Source organism: Capricornis sumatraensis, chromosome 2 (assembly GCF_032405125.1).
Source record: "Capricornis sumatraensis isolate serow.1 chromosome 2, serow.2, whole genome shotgun sequence".
NCBI classification, from domain to species: domain Eukaryota; kingdom Metazoa; phylum Chordata; class Mammalia; order Artiodactyla; family Bovidae; genus Capricornis; species Capricornis sumatraensis.
In genome coordinates, this window is record NC_091070.1 from 183,329,801 (window position 1) to 183,346,420 (window position 16,620).

The 16,620-nt window shown below is 37.7% G+C and overlaps 1 protein-coding gene across 2 annotated transcripts in view; it reads right to left on the minus strand.

Annotated features, from left to right (window-relative positions):
* The window catches only part of ATG4C (autophagy related 4C cysteine peptidase), a 106,660-nt gene that overhangs the window by 77,297 nt on the left and 12,743 nt on the right, over nucleotides 1-16,620 (minus strand). For both annotated transcript variants that reach the window (XM_068964868.1, XM_068964867.1), the window contains exon 2: nucleotides 272-410. In XM_068964868.1, the coding sequence (XP_068820969.1) occupies nucleotides 272-347 (76 nt within the window). In that variant the 5' untranslated portion in view covers nucleotides 348-410. The remainder of the gene's footprint in view (nucleotides 1-271; nucleotides 411-16,620) is intronic.

The window sequence follows — 16,620 nt, forward strand, 5'->3', positions numbered from 1 at the left end:
ATTATATCTGCTTTGGCATTTTCTTTTTTAAAGGACCACATGATATGCCTGAGTTTCTAAGCAATATTTATGAGGATATTTGGCTCTTTCTTTAGGAAGTATTCTTATATACTTTGTAACTGACATATATAGAGAATATATTATTTTTATTCCTTACAGAAATATTTCATTCAAGGAAAACCTCAGCAATTGTTACTGACTGAATAAGGGAGATAATACATACCTTCAAATATTTCTTTGGATTACATAATTTTCAAATCATGATACTTACTATATTTCATGTTGTTCCAAGCAGATATAAATTTAGTTTTCAGCTTATCGACATCATCTGTTCCTGTGGCCTCCATATTCAGATTCTAAAGAAAAAGCCATCACTTGATTGCATTCTTCTGTAAGTTTAGTCTTTTGCTCTGACATGAAGAAAAAGTTAAAGAAAAATGAGTAATGAGTACATATTCTGTGGTGTAATACCTGCTAAAGTTACTTAAGCTATTAAATACAATTTGAACTAGAAATGAGCAAACAAATTTTTCATTTTACAGAATAAAAAATAATATATACATACATATTTCAATTACAAAATATATTTAATACCAAATATACAACAATAAAAATTATCACACAAGAGACTTCCCTGGTGGTCCAGTGGCTAAGACTCTGTGCTCCCAATGCATGGGGCCCAGGTTCAATCCCTGGTCGGGGAACTAGACCCCACATGCCACAAATAACAGTTTGCATGCCACAATGAAGATCTATGATCTGTATGCCAAAACTAAGACCAGGCACGGCCAAAATAAATAATAATAAATAAATAAATGTTTAAAAAAGTTATCACATAAATCCAAACAATAACTCCCCATTGCTACTGCTGCTAAGTCACTTCAGTCGTGTCCGACTCTGTGCAACCCCATAGACGGCAGCCCACCAGGCTCCCCCATCCCTGGGATTCTCCAGGCAAGAACACTGGAGTGGGTTGCCATTTCCTTCTCCAATGCATCAAAGTGAAAAATCAAAGTGAAGTTGCTCAGTCATGTCCAATCCTTAGCGACCCCATGGACTGCAGCCTATCAGGCTCCTCTGTCGATGGAATTTTCCAGGCAAGAGTACTGGAGTGGCTTGCCATTGCCTTTTCCAGTTATTAAGTCACTGCTTTCATATAAAGCCTAATCATTTTTTTAAATTAAGGCATTTCCTATATATCCTTCTTACAGCAGCATTTTTTTAAAAAATAGAAAGGCTTAAATTTACAACAGACAATGCTTTCTTACTCTAAAACAAGAATAAATGTAGCTTATAGGTATTTGTTTTTTAAATGACTTGATGGAAAATTGAGATATGTTATATGTAATTTGAAAGAGGAACAAATTATTACTGAAAATACTCCAGTTTATTTGTAATAATTCACAGACAGTTTTCTTTTCAAGAAAAGAATGCAGGGGCTTCCCTAGTAGCTCAGTGGTAAAGAATCTGCCTGCCAAAGCAGGAGACACAGGTTTGATCCCTGGTCCGGGAAGATCCCTCATACCAAGGAGCAATCAAGCCCATATGCCACAACTACTTGGCCTGTGCTCTAGAGCTCAGGAGCTGAATTCATTGCGTTCACATGCCACAATTACAAAAGTCTGCAGACCCTAGAGCCCATGCTCCACAAGAGAAGTCACTACAGTAAGAAGGCCACATACTGCAAAAAACAGTAGGCCCCACTCTCCACAACTAGAGAAAACCTGCATGCAGCAACAAAGATCCAGTACAACCAAAAAAAAAAAAAAATTATAAAAGAAAAGGAAAGCAATGCCACATAGAACACTATCCTTTAAGAATTATAAATATCAGCTCAATGAGATTGGTACATTCGCTCCTCTCATTTTACAATATGTATTGGAAGTTACTAATTAAACATTACAATTGTGGCAGAAGAAAGCATGATCCACTAGAAGAATTTAAAAAGTCAGTGTGACTAAGGAGCAGAGTCCAAAAAACTGACATGTGCATGGCTATTGGGTTAGACACGGTCCAGAGCACACAGGGCCCTGCATCCTGTGTTAAAAATTTTGTTCTTTATGCAATGAGCAACGGATGCAAACAGGAATATCAGAATCCGATTCTGTGGGTTTGTGTGATTTTTTTTTTTACACTCCAACACAGAGAAAACAGATTGAAAAAGGACAAGAGTAAAGGGTGAAAGTTTACTATTATTGTATAGGATGAGGAGAAAGATGGTAGCCTGGACTAGAGCAGTGGAGATGGAGACAAATGGGCACACGAAGAAATGGGTCAAAAATTCATTTGGTCTTGGTGATAAAATGAATGTGAAAGGTGAAAAAGAGAAATATGTCAAAGATATACTCAGGTTTCTACCTTGTGAAATTAAATAGATGGTGCCAATCCCTTAAACAAGCAACATCAGGAGAAGGGCAGATTAGAGGGATAAGATCATGACCTGGATTTATGTGGAATTCGAGACACCTCTGAGATAGAGTAAGGAATCGTTCTCTTTTGAATTGAATCACTCAGGATAACTTATTGCCAGGCACTGTTCGCCTGTTCTAAGAAAAGCAGATACAGCTTAGGACAAAAGGAGTAAAATTCTTGCTTTCATGGAATTTACTTCCTAGACATTCTAAAGAGGCCATCAAGGCAGTTGGATATATAGATCTGGAACTCAAAGCTGAGGTTTGGGCTAGAGCTGTTGAGAATTGCTGATGTACAAATGGGAGTCAGAGCTATAAACATGTTCCTCAACGATTCTGCCTCGTTCATGATGACACCCCAGCCTTAAAGATGATATTCAAAGCCCTTCATGAAATTACATCTACCCACTTACTCAGCTTTCTCTCTTGCCACTCCCTCACATGCACCATAGACAGAAGCCATTTTAATATTAATATGAAAGCTTCCTAAACTTGACATGCTAATACCTCTTTGCCTTTGCATGTGCCATTCCCTCCACCTAGAATGCCTTTCAGCTTACCCTCACTTTTTGATGGCCTTATATCATAAATACTAAGACCCAGTTTAAGTTTCTCCTCCTCAGATTCCTTAAAAAACTGGGAATAAAACTGCCATATGACCCAGCAATCCCATTGCTGGGCATATTCCCCAAGGAAACCAGAATTGAAAGAGACACATGTATCCCAATGTTCCCTGCAGCACTATTTACAGTAGCTAGGAAATGGAAGCAACCTGGATGTCCATCTGCAGATGAATGGATAAGGACGTTTTGGTACATGTACACAATAGAATATTACTCAGCTATAAAAAAAGAAATGCATTTGAGTCAGTTCTAATGAGATAGATGAACCCAGGGTCCATAAGAGTGAAGTAAGTCAGAAAGAGAAAGACAATTACTGCATATTAACACATATATATGGAATTTAGAAAGATGGCACCAACGATCCTACATGCAGGGCAACAAAGGAGACGCAGACGTAAAGAACACTTTTGGACTCAGTGGGAGAAGGAAAGGGTGGGAAGATTTGAGAGAATAGCATTGAAACATATACATTACCATATATAAAATAGATGACCAGTGTGAGTTTGATGCATGAAGCAGAGCACCCAAAGCCGGTGCTCTAGGACAACCTAGAGGCATGGTGTGGAGAGGGCACTGGGAGGGGGGGTTCAGGATAGGGGGATACATGTATACCTTTGGCCAATTTGCTTATGTATGGCAAAAAGTCATTACAATGGTGTAAAGTAATTATCCTCAATTAAAATAAATACATTAATTTTTTTTTAAAAAGAAAAAAAATTTATCCTCCTCTGGTAAGATCAGTAAATTTTCTACCCTTGTCCCAACTTCAAACCAATACAGAAGTCCCTCTTTTTAGTCCCTTAGGGTCCTATGTCTTCCTCTATCACAGTACTCATCACACATGTTATAATCATTTGTTTCTTACATTCTCTTACATTAGCCAGTAAACTTTTTAAGTGTCCTTAAATTGTGCCTGACACACAATTGGTCCTCAAAATATTTAAGTGAATCACAAACTGATAAATGAATGAAAAGTAGCAGTATTTTACCTGCTATATTTAGAATTCTTTAATTGACAATGAGAATAAAGGAGAAAAATTTCCTCCCAAAAGTGCATTATTTAACAAAATTTGGAAAAGTAGGAGTAAAGTTTATAAAATGTGTGAATTATACATACCGAATCTATATGATGGACTATATATCCATTTAAAACGCCCCTGAAGAGTCTGTGAAAATGGGGAAACAATACACAAAACCTAAAACTTCATGTATCATACAATACTTACTGGTTGGGATCTGAGGGGGAGGCGAGGAAGTTTTTAAAAAAAGTACACCAAAATGCTCACAACAGTTTCCCTAACAAACTGTGACTGATTATTTTTATATCACTATGGCTCACATTTTCCAAATCTTACACAGAGAATACATGTAATGTTTAGAATTTTAAAAGTTTAGCTTTAAAAAGCCACCAACCATGAATCTTCTAAATCAAAAATGTTTAAGAGAGTGTAAGGAACCACTATACCGTTCTCCATAGTGGCTGTACCAATTTACACTCCCACCAACAATGCAGGAAAGTTCTCTTCTGTCTACACCCTCTCCAGAATTTACCATTTTAAAACTTTTGGATGACGGCCATTCTGACCAGTGTGGGGTGATACTTCACTGTAGTTTTGATTGCATTTCTCTAATAATTAGTGATGTTGAGCATCTCTTCATGTGCCTGTCAGCCATCTGTACGTCTTCTTTGGAGAAATGCCTATTTAGATCTTCTGCCCATTTTTTGGTGGTGGTGTTTGGTTTTTTGATATTGAATTGTATGAGCTGCTTTGTATATTTTAGAGGTTAATCCTTTGTCAGTCACATCATTTGCAAATATTTTCTCTCACTCTGGGCATTGTGTTTTTCTTTTGTTCATGGTTTCCATCACTGTGCAAAAGCTCTTAAGTTTAATTAGATCCCATTTATTTTTTTTTTCACCTCCATCACTCTAGAAGTCACATCCAAAAAGATACTGCTGTAATCTCAAAGAGTGTTCTGTGTTTTCCTCTAGGAGTTTTATAGTGTCCAGTCTCACATCTAGGTCTTTAATCTATTTTTTAATTTATTTTTGTGTGTGGTGTTAGAGAATGTTCTAATTTCATTCTTTTACAAACAGCTGTCCAGTTTTCTCAACACTACTTACTGAAGAGACTGGAGGTTCTTTAAAAAACTAAAAACAAAACTACCATATGATCCTGCAATCTCACTCATGGACATATATCCAGACAAAACCGCAGTTCAAAAAGATATGCAACCCAATGTTCAATGTTCACTGCAACACTATTTACAATAGCCAAGACATGGAAGCAACCTAAATGTCCACTGACAGATAAATGATAAAGATGTGGTGCATACACAATGGAATGGTACTCAGCTGTTAAAAAAAAAAAAAAAGAGTGAAATAATGCCATCTGCAGCAACATAGATGGACCTAGAGAATATCATACGAAGTGAAGTAAACCAGACAAAGACAAATATCATATGATATTGCTTATACTGTGTTGTAAAACAGGAACAAATGTTGTCAGTCAATTACATGTCAAAAACAAACTCAAAGAAAAGAGATTAGATTTGTGCTTACCAGAGGCAAGGGGTGAGCAGAGAAGAAATTAGATGAAGACAGTCAAAAGATATAAACTTCCACTTAAAAGTACTAGAGATGTAATGCACAACATGACAAATATAATTTTGTATGTTATATATGAACATTATTAACAGAATAAATCCTAAGAATTCTCATCACAAGAAAAAAATTTCTTTAATTTTTTATCTATAGGAGATGATGACTAGCCACTAAACTTATTGCAACAATCATTTCATGATATATATGTCACATCCTTATACTATACATATTAAATTTATATTAATTTGTGATACTAAACATAGAAAATTCTAAAAATGCTACTAAAAAGCTACTAGAACTTATCAGTGGTTTCAGAAAAGTTGCAGGATACAAAATTAATACAAAGAAATCTGTTGCATTTCTATCCATTAAAAATGAATGATCAGAAAGAGAAATTAAGGAAACAATCTCACTTATCATCAAATCAAAAAGAATAAAATATCTAGGGATAAATGTACTTCAGGAGACAAAAGGCCTGTACATGAAATCATAGCTAATATAATAAGTCAGTAAAAGGCTGTAAAAGGTATATACACTGAGAAGAAATAAAACTGTCTTTCTTCATAAATGACATGATTATCTCCAGTGGATATTTTAAAGAATCAACAAGAACAACAACAACAAAAACTCCTAGAAATAATAAGTGACTTCAGCAAGGCTGTAGGATACAAAGTTAATGCACAAAAGTTAATCACTTTCCTATACACCAGCAATGAGCAAGCAGCAACTAGAATTTTAAAAGATATTACCATTTATATTTGCATTCAAAAAATATTAAATAGATATAAATCAAACAAAATATATACAATATCTACAAGAGGAAAAGTACAAAACTCTGAGAAATACCAAAGAAGAATACCAAAATGCCAAATGGAAAAATATTCATGGTTAGGAAGACTCAATGCTGTCAATATGTCCACTCTTCCGTAACTGACCTATAGATTCAATACAATCTCAATCAAAGTTCCAGTGAGTCATTTCGTGGACACTGACAAACTGGAGACATTTATATGGAGAGGCAGAAGACACAAAATAGCCAACATTATACTGAAGAACAATTTTGGAAGGTGGAGTCTACCCAACCTCAAGATTTATTATAAAGCTACAGCAATCACAACAGTGTGGCATTTCAAAAGAACAGACAAATAGATTAATGGAACAGAAATAGATAGACATAAATATAGTCAACTGGTCTCTGACAAAGGCAAAAAGCAAAACAGCACAGCAAAGATAGTCTTTTCAACAAACGGTGCTGTAACAATTAGACATCCACATGCAAAAAATTAAATCTTGACACAAATCATACATCCTTCACACAAAAAAAATTAACTCTAAATGGATTATAGATCTAAATGCAAAACACAAAACTATAAAAGTCATGGAAGATAACACAGAGGAAAATCCAAAAGACCATCAGTGTGGCAATAAATTTTTAGATTTAACACCAAAGATATAATCCCTGAAAAAAATAATTGGCAAGCTGGACTTCATCAAAATTAAAAATTTCTGCTCTGCAAAAGACAAGGTCAAGGACTTCCCTGATGGTGCAGTGGATAAGAACCTACCTGCCAATGTAGAGGACACAGGCTTGATCCCTGGTCTGGGAAGATTCCACATGCCACAGAGCAACTAAGCCCATGCACCACAGCTACTGAAACCAGCAGACTCTAGAGCCCACACGCTGTAACTACTGGGCCCCCATGTCACAACTGCTCAAGCCTTTGCACCCTTAGAGCACATGCTCAGCAACAAGAAAAGGCAGTGAAATAGAAGCTCATGCACTGCAAGTACAGAATAGCCCCCGCTCGCAACAGCTAGAGAAAGCCCACACCCAGCAGTGAAGACCCAGTGTCACCAAAAATAAGTAAATAAATAAATGACGTGGGGTTTTTTTTTTTTTTAAAGATAATGTCAAGAGAATGAAAAGATCAGGCCACAGACTAGGAGAAAACATTTGCAAAAGACATATTCGATAACAGACCGTTATCCAAAATATAAAACAAACTGAAAACTCAACAGTAACAAAACAACCCAATTTAAAAACGGACCAGGACTTTCCTGGTAGTCCGGTGGTTAAGAATCTGCCTGCCAATGCAGGGGACACAGGTTCGATCCCTGGTCTGAGAAACTAAGCCAGTGTATCACAACTGAGCCCACACATCACAACTACGGTGTTCTCTGCAACAAAAGAGTAGCCCCGGCTCGCAGCAACTAGAGAAAACCCACAAACAGCAACAAAGACCCAGCACAGACCAAAACAAATAAATTAATAAATAGTTTAATGGGTAAAGATCTTTATAGATACCTCAACCAAAGAAGATCTACAAATGGAAAGTGAGCATATGAATAATGCTTCACATCATATGTCATCAGAGAAATCAAAACAATAGTGAGACCCCACTACACACTTGTTAGAATTACCAAAATCCAAAACACTGACAACACTAAATGCTGGTAAGGATAGGTACTCTTATTTACTGCTGGTGGGAATGCAGCTAATTTGGAAGATGGTTTGGTGGTTGTTGGTTTTTTGTTTTGTTTTGTTTTTCACAAAACTAAACATACTCACAAGATCCAGTAATTGTGCTCCTTGGTATATACCCAAATGAAATGAAAACTTATTCCCACACAAAATCTTGCCCACAGATATTACAGCAGCTTTATTTATACCTGCAAAACTTGGAGACAACCAAGATATCCTTCAGTAAGTGAATGGATAAATAAACTAGGGTACAAACAGACAATGGAGTATTATTCAGAACTACAAAGAAATGAGCTATCAAGCCATTAAATGATATCAAGGAAAACTAAATTTAAAGTAAAAGAAGACAATCTGAAAAAGTTAAATACCACATGATTCCAACCATATAGTGTTCTGGAAAAGGCAAAATTGTGGAAACAGTAAAAAGTGGTTGACAGGGGCTGGGGGGTTAGAGGGAGAGAATGAGTAGGCAGAACAGAGGATCTTTAGGGCAGAAAAACTATTTTATGACACTGTAGTTGTCTATACACATCATTACACACTCCTTCAAACACAGAATATACAACACCAAAAGTGAACCCTAATGTAAACTATGGTCTCTGGGTGATGATTACATGTCAAAGATTCTTCAGTTGTACTAAATATACCACTTTGGTGCAGGATTTTGAGGGGAAGTCATGTATGTTGTGGGGAGAAGGTATATAGAAATTGTATACTTTCTGTTCAGTTTTGCTGTAAACCTAAAATCACTCTAAAAATAGTTTATTAATTAATTTTTAAATATATCTCCAGGACATACAGTGAAAGGAAAAAAAGAACAGGATAAATACAATTTATGCATATACACACACAGGTATTATGTATGTATATACATTTACACACACACAAATACATATGCATAAAAAATGTCTAGAAGTCCATAATGTTAAAAGTGGAAACTCTAAGAGATGTGAGGTCATTTTTTAAACATTAGGACAAGCTCTATATAACAAGACATGATTAATAGTGAGACTAATTTTAAAAATGTTGATATTATGCAATGTTATTTCTTCCTTTTTTGTACTTCTCTTATTATTTTTACATTGAGCTTCTTTTAAAATAACAAGATTATTTATTGAAAAATAAGTTGTTCAAATGAAAAATTTAATACACAAATTATAAATGTATCCAGGCTATGTTCAACTCTTAGCAACTGAAACTACTCAATTAAGAAATCTACAGAGAAGACACTCTGTTGCAAAATTGCTAAACAGCCTATAAGAAAGATAAAAATACTAAGATGAAGCGCTTTTTCCTTTTTAAGATAAACAGCATTATTCCTGTGGCTCCTAAAGACATCAGATTTAGCTATTTAGTCATTTGCAAAACTTAACTTCCTCAATCTAGTTTCCTAGAGCAGCTATGGCTAAATAAAATGACTTGGAGGATATCCCTTGTTAATTGATAATTTTTGTTTTTCCTTAAAAGAAGAGGGATAAGACCTGGAAATGGGAAAAAGAATAAATTAATGCTCGCAGACATTCAGTCTACCGAAATATTTTCTTTTTTTTTTAAGATTTTTTGATGTAGACCATTTTTAAGTCCTTACTGAATTGTGTTGTAATACTGCTTCTGTTTCATGTTTTGGATTTTTTTTGAGGGGGGCAGATAGAGGCCTATGGGATCTTGCCTCCCGAACTGGGGATTGAATCTGCCCCCTGTGCATTGGAAGGAGAAGTCTCAACCGGAGGGAAAGAATTGGATGAAGGCAGTCAAAAGGTACAAACTTCCAGTTACAAGATAAATAACTACTAGGAATGGAATTAACAACATGATAAATATAATCAACCCTGCTGTGTGTTATATATGATGGCTGTTAAGAGAGTAAATCGTAAGAATTCCCACCACAAGAAAAAAAAATGTTCTATTTCTTTAGTTTTGTATATACAAGATGATGGATATTCACTCCACTTATTGACAGTCATTTTTTTCATCATGTATGTAAGTTAAATCACTATGTTGTACATCTTAAACTTACATAGTGCTGTAGGTCAATTACATCTTAAGAAAGCTCGACAAGAAAGTATGTATTTATTTAAAAATCAATAAAGAAAACAATTCTTTTTCTTCATATTTATATGAAGAAAGCCAGGGAAAGGCAAAACAAACAGCACTTTGACTACAAACGAGAAAATTAAAAATGAAGAAACCATAATTCTAAACTATCTTCACCCACTAATTTCCTTTCCAAAAGCTTTCCTAATTTAAAAGTAAATAAAAATGAATTAAAATTCATATGTTTATCAAGTATGAAGTGATAAGATGATTTACTCATTATCCAGTATATTTCAATATTCTGTGATGCCTCAAATACTTGGTGGGACTGCCCCAGGGGGAAAAATATGGCAAAATTCTTGGTAATTTTATGTAGTGCTGTCAGAGCTTCAGTTTGGAAAACCATCCAAATAGCATTCTTCACAATTTCCAAATACTCACAAGAGATTCATGATTTATTTCTTAACACTTAAGAGAAATTAGTAACCTTTTTTCAAATAAACTTTCTTTACTAATGCATACTACAATGAGTCTTATCATCCACCATTTCCACATTTCTGTTTGCTGTTTACCTTCTGACAAATCCATTTTTAATTAAAAAATAATACCATTTTTATTTTCCTGGTGGTCCGGTGGATAAGAACTGCCTTCCAACACAGGGGACATAGGTTCAATCTCTGGTCAGAGGCTCGATCTCTGGTCAGGTAACTAAAATCCCACAGCCACCGGGCAAGTAAGCCCACACGGCCTCGACTACAGAATCCACATGCTCTGGAGCCTGTGGGTCACAACCAGAGAGAAGCCCATGCCCCACAACGAAAACTTCCACATGCTGCAAGTAAGACCCAATGCAGCAAAAAATAAATAAATATTTTTTTAATAGCATTAAAGAGGAGAAAAGGAATTCTGGTGGCTCAGCAGTAAAGAATCTGACTGCCGTGAAGGAGATGTGGGTTCAATCTCTGGGTCAGGAATATCCACTTGAAAAGGAAATAGCAACCCACTTCAGTATTCTCGCCTGGGAAATCCCATGGACAGAGGAGCCTGGTGGGCTACAGCCCACGGTGTCGCAAGAGTCAGACACGACTTAGCAACTAAACAACCATCACCAAAATGAGAAAACTCTTTAACTCAGCAAACACAGATAAAGCTACTCAGTTTAGTTCAGTTCAGTCACTCAGTCGTGTCCGACTCTTTGCGACCCCATGAACTGCAGCACCCCAGCCCTCCCTGTCCATCACCAACTCCCGGAGTTCACTCAGACTCACGTCCATCGAGTCCGTGATGCCATCCAGCCATCTTATCCTCTGTTGTCCCCTTCTCCTCCTGCCCCCAATCCCTCCCAGCATCAGAGTCTTCCCAATGAGTCAACTCTTCACATAAGGTGGCCAAAGTACTGGAGTTTCAGCTTCAGCATCATTCCCTCCAAAGAAATCCCAGGGCTGATCTCCTTCAGAATGGACTGGTTGGATCTCCTTGCAGTCCAAGGGACTCTGAAGAGTCTTCTCCAACACCACAGTTCAAAAGCATCAATTCTTCGGCGCTCAGCTTTCTTCACAGTCCAACTCTCACATCCATACATGACCACTGGAAAAACCATAGCCTTGACTAGATGGACCTTAGTCGGCAAAGTAATGTCTCTGCTTTTGAATATGCGTCTTTTAATTTCATGGCTGCAGTCACCATCTGCAGTGATTTTGGAACCCCAAAAAATAAAGTCTGACACTGTTTCACTGTTTCCCCATCTATTTCCCATGAAGTGATGGGACCAGATGCCATGAGCTTCATTTTCTGAATGTTGAGCTTTAAGACAACTTTTTCACTCTCCACTTTCACTTTCATCAAGAGGCTTTTTAGTTCCTCTTCACTTTCTGCCATAAGGATGGTGTCATACTAGGTGAGGTTTATTGCTAAACTTTATTGTTAATGATTTGAAAAGACAGTGAAGACTAAATAGATCTATTTTGGAAGACAGAACTACAACATTTGATATGAAAATATCCATTGAGACCTAAATGTCAGTTTCAGAGGGTCACTTTTCTAACCATAACCATGCATTAAGACAGTAGATAAATTATAAACTGATAAATGTAAAAGATACTCAAATCAATGTCCTTGAAGGGCAGATGAAGGTAATCAGCTTCTCTCACGTGGCAATAAATAGAACATTTTATCCACTGGAGATTTAAAGCCAGTAAAAACTCCTGACAGAACTTTAGGGACTGACTCTACAGAATATATCTCAATCACATAGTACAACCAATGAAAACACTGCAGGCTTCTGGGATTTGTGTATGCTTGGGCATCTTCCCCAAATGGTATTCTGCAGCAAAAGGAATATAGATATTGATTTAGAATTTATCATGTGCGTTTAGCTATACCATCAAATAAAATGAGCTATGAATAAGTTTTTCATCTACTGTAACCTTTTCTACCTGCTTCCTTTTTTAGTAACAAATATCAATCCCTTGTCTGACCTTGAATGTCTCTCAATATGTTGGCCTGCCATCTCTGTTGTTATTTCTTATCTCCATCTCAGTTCTTTGTTTATAGAAACATCAACTGTTACACTCACTTCTACTCCCTCTCTTTTCCTATAATTGCCAGTCTTCTATCTTCATGCACGGAACTAAAACCAGCCTAAAAATGTTCAGTTTTTAAACCTAGCAAGGTATTTTTTTAAGTAGCAAATATGAAGAAAGGGAGAGTACAAGGAATATTTACTTGGATTGTCCTCTTTCAGAGCTAAGGGTTAAGCAATGTAAATGGCAATACGAGATAAAAAAGATTGAGAAAAGGAACAAGAAACATAATAAGGGCAGGATATGCATATTCAGCGGCTTCCCGGGTGGCTCAGGGGTAAAGAATCCACCTGACAATGTAGGAGACACATTAGATGTGGGTTTGATCCCTGGGTTGGGAAGATCCTCTGGAGGAGGAAATGGCAACCCACTCCAGTATTCTTGCCTGGAAACTTCCATGGACAGAGGAGCCTGGTGGGCAACAGTCCATGGGGCTGCAAAGAGACTTAGCGACTGAGCACGCACACATATCCAGAAGCTGATTTGGTAGTTTTCCCTTAAGTATACATCTTGCAAACATTCTTAGAATTTGTCAGGATTGCATCCTCCATTTAAAGACACTAAATCAATGCACAGCTACTGTGTAATGATAATATAAATAAAATGTACTATTTATGTGTTCTCTTAAATTTGAAATAAAAAAAAAACAACTTAGTACTAAATAGACATTTACCCTCACATATGAGTTGTATTGCAAAATTGAGACTTAAATTCTACAAAATAGGGAAAACCACTAGGTCATTCAGTTCAGTTCAGTTCAGCCGCTCAGTCGTGTCCGACTCTTTGCGACCCTATGAATCGCAGCACACCAGGCCTCCCTATCCATCACCAACTCCCGGAGTTCACTCAGACTCACGTCCATTGAGTCATGATGCCATTCAACCATCTCATCCTCTGTCGTCCCCTTCTCCTCCTGCCCCCAATCCCTGCCAGAGTCTTTTCCAATGAGTCAACTCTTCACATGAGGTGGCCTAAGTACTGGAGTTTCAACTTCACCATCATTCCTTCCAAAGAAATCCCAGGTCTGATCTCCTTCAGAATGGACTGGTTGGATCTCCTTGCAGTCCAAGGGACTCTCAAGAGTCTTCTCCAACACCACAGTTTAAAAGCATCAGTTCTGCGGCACTCAGCCTCCTTCACAGTCCAACTCTCACATCCATACATGACCACAGGAAAAACCACAGCCTTGACTAGATGGACCTTAGTCGGCAAAGTTATGTCTCTGCTTTTGAATATGCTATCTAGGTTGGTCATAACTTTCCTTCCAAGGAGTAAGCGACTTTTAATTTCATGGCTGCAATCACCATCTGCAGTGATTTTGGAGCCCACAAAAATAAAGTCTGACACTGTTTCTACTGTTTCCCCATCTATTTCCCATGAAGTGATCGGACCGGATGCCATGATCTTTATTTTCTGAATGTTGAGCTTTAGGCAAACTTTTTCACTCTCCTCTTTCACTTTCATCAAGAGGCTTTTTAGTTCCTCTTCACTTTCTGCCATAAGGGTGGTGTCATCTGCATATCTGAGGTGATTGACATTTCTCCCGGCAATCTTGATTCCAGCTCATGCTTCTTCCAGACCAGCATTTCTCATGATGTACTCTGCATAAGTTAAATAAGCAGGGTGACAATATACAGCCTTGATGTACTCCTTTTCCTATTTGGAACCAGTCTGTTGTTCCATGTCCAGTTCTAATTGATGCTTCCTGACCTGCATATAGGTTTCTCAAGAGGCAGGTCAAGTGGTCTGGTATTCCCATCTCTTGAAGAATTTTCCACAGTTTACTGTGATCCACAGAGTCAAAGGCTTTGGCATAGTCAATAAAGCAGAAATAGTTGTTTTTCTGGAACTCTCTTGCTTTTTCCATGATCCAGCGGATGTTGGCAATTTGATCTCTGGTTCCTCTGCCTTTTCTAAAAGCAGCTTGAACATCAGGAAGTTCATGGTTCACATATTGCTGAAGCCTGGCTTGGAGAATTTTGAGCATTACTTTACTAGTTTGTGAGATCAGTGCAATTGTGCAGTAGTTTGAGCATTCTTTGGCATTGCCTTTCTTTGGAATTGAAATGAAAACTGACTTTTTCCAGTCCTGTGGCCACTGCTGAGTTTTCCACATTTGCTGGCATATTGAGGGCAGCACTTTGACAGCATCATCTTTCAGGATTTGAAACAGCTCAAATGGAATTCCATCACCTCCACAGGTGAGACTCAAATCTCTTACAATTAAACAGTGGAAGTGACAAATAGATTCAAGGGATTAGATCTGATAGAGTACCTGAAGAACCATGGACAGAGGTTTGTAATATTGTACAGGAGGTGGTGATCAAAACTATCCTCAAGAAAAAAGAAATCCAAAAAGGCAAAATGGTTGTCTGAGGAGGCCTCACAAATAGCTGAGAAAAGAAGAGAAGCAAAAGGCAAGGGAGAAAAGGAAAGCTATATCCATCTGAATGCAGAGTTACAAAGAATAGCAAGGAGAGATAAGAAAGCCTTCCTAAGTGATCAATGCAGAGAAATAAAGGAGAACAATAGAATGGGAAAGACTAGAGATCTCTTCAAGGAAATTAGATACTAAGGGAATCTTTCATGGGCACAATAAAGGACAGAAATGGTAGGGACCTAACAGAAGCAGAAGCTATTAAGAAGAAGTGGCAAGAATACACAGAAGAACTGTACAAAAAAGATCTTCATGACCCAGATAACCAGGATGGTATGATCACTCACCTAAAGCAAGACATCCTAGAATGCGAAGTCAAGTGGGCCTTAGGAAGCATCACCACCAACAAAGCTAGTGGAGGTGACAGAATTCCAAATGAGCTATTTCAGATTCTAAAAGATGATGCTGTGAAAGTGCTACACTCAATATGCCAGCAAATTTGGAAAAGTCAGCAGTGGCCACAGGACTGGAAAAGGTCTGTTTCCATTCCAGTCCCAAAGAAAGTAAAAGTGCAAGTTACTCAGTTGTGTCCAACTCTTTGTGACCCCATGGACTATACAATTCTCCAGTCCAGAATACTGGAGTGAGTATTCTTTACCTTCTCCCAAGGTTGGGAATCCCCAACTTCTCCCCAAGTTGGGGATCGTCCCAACCCAGGGATCAAACCCAGGTGTCTCGCATTACAGACAATTATTTACCAGCTGAGCCACAAGGGAAGCCCATCCCAAAGAAGGGCAGTGACAAAGAATGTTCAAACTAGTGCACAATTGCACTCTTTTCACATGAGTCAGCAAGGTAATGCTCAAAATCCTCCAAGCAAAGCTTCAACAATACATGAACTGAGAACCTCCAGATGTATAAGCTGGATTAAGAAAAGGCAGAGGAGCCAGAGATCAAATTGCCAACATCCAGTGGATGATAGGAAAAGCAAGAGAATTCCAAAAAAACATCTACTTCTGCATCATTGACTATGCTAAAGACTTTGTGTGGATCACAACAAACTGTGGAAAAGTCTTCAAGAGATGTGAATACCAGACCACCTTACCTGCCTCCTAAGAAACCTGTAAGCAACTCAAGAGGCAACAGTTAGAACCAGACGTGGAAGGAGCACGTCAAGGCTGCATATTGCCACGCTGCTTATTTAAATTACATGCAGAGTACATCATGCGAAATCCCAGGCTGGATGAAGCACAAGCTGGAATCAAGATTGCCAGGAGAAATAGCAATAATCTCAGGTATGCAGATGACACCACCTTTACGGCAGAAAGTGAAGAGGAACTAAAGAGCCTCTTGATGAAAGTGAAAGAGAGTCCAAATGCTGACTTAAAACTCAACATTCAAAAAACTAAGATCATGGCATCCAGTCCCATCAGGTCAGTTCAGTTCAGTTCAGTCGCTCAGTCATGTCGGACTCTTTGTGACCCCATGAATTGCAGCACGCCAGGC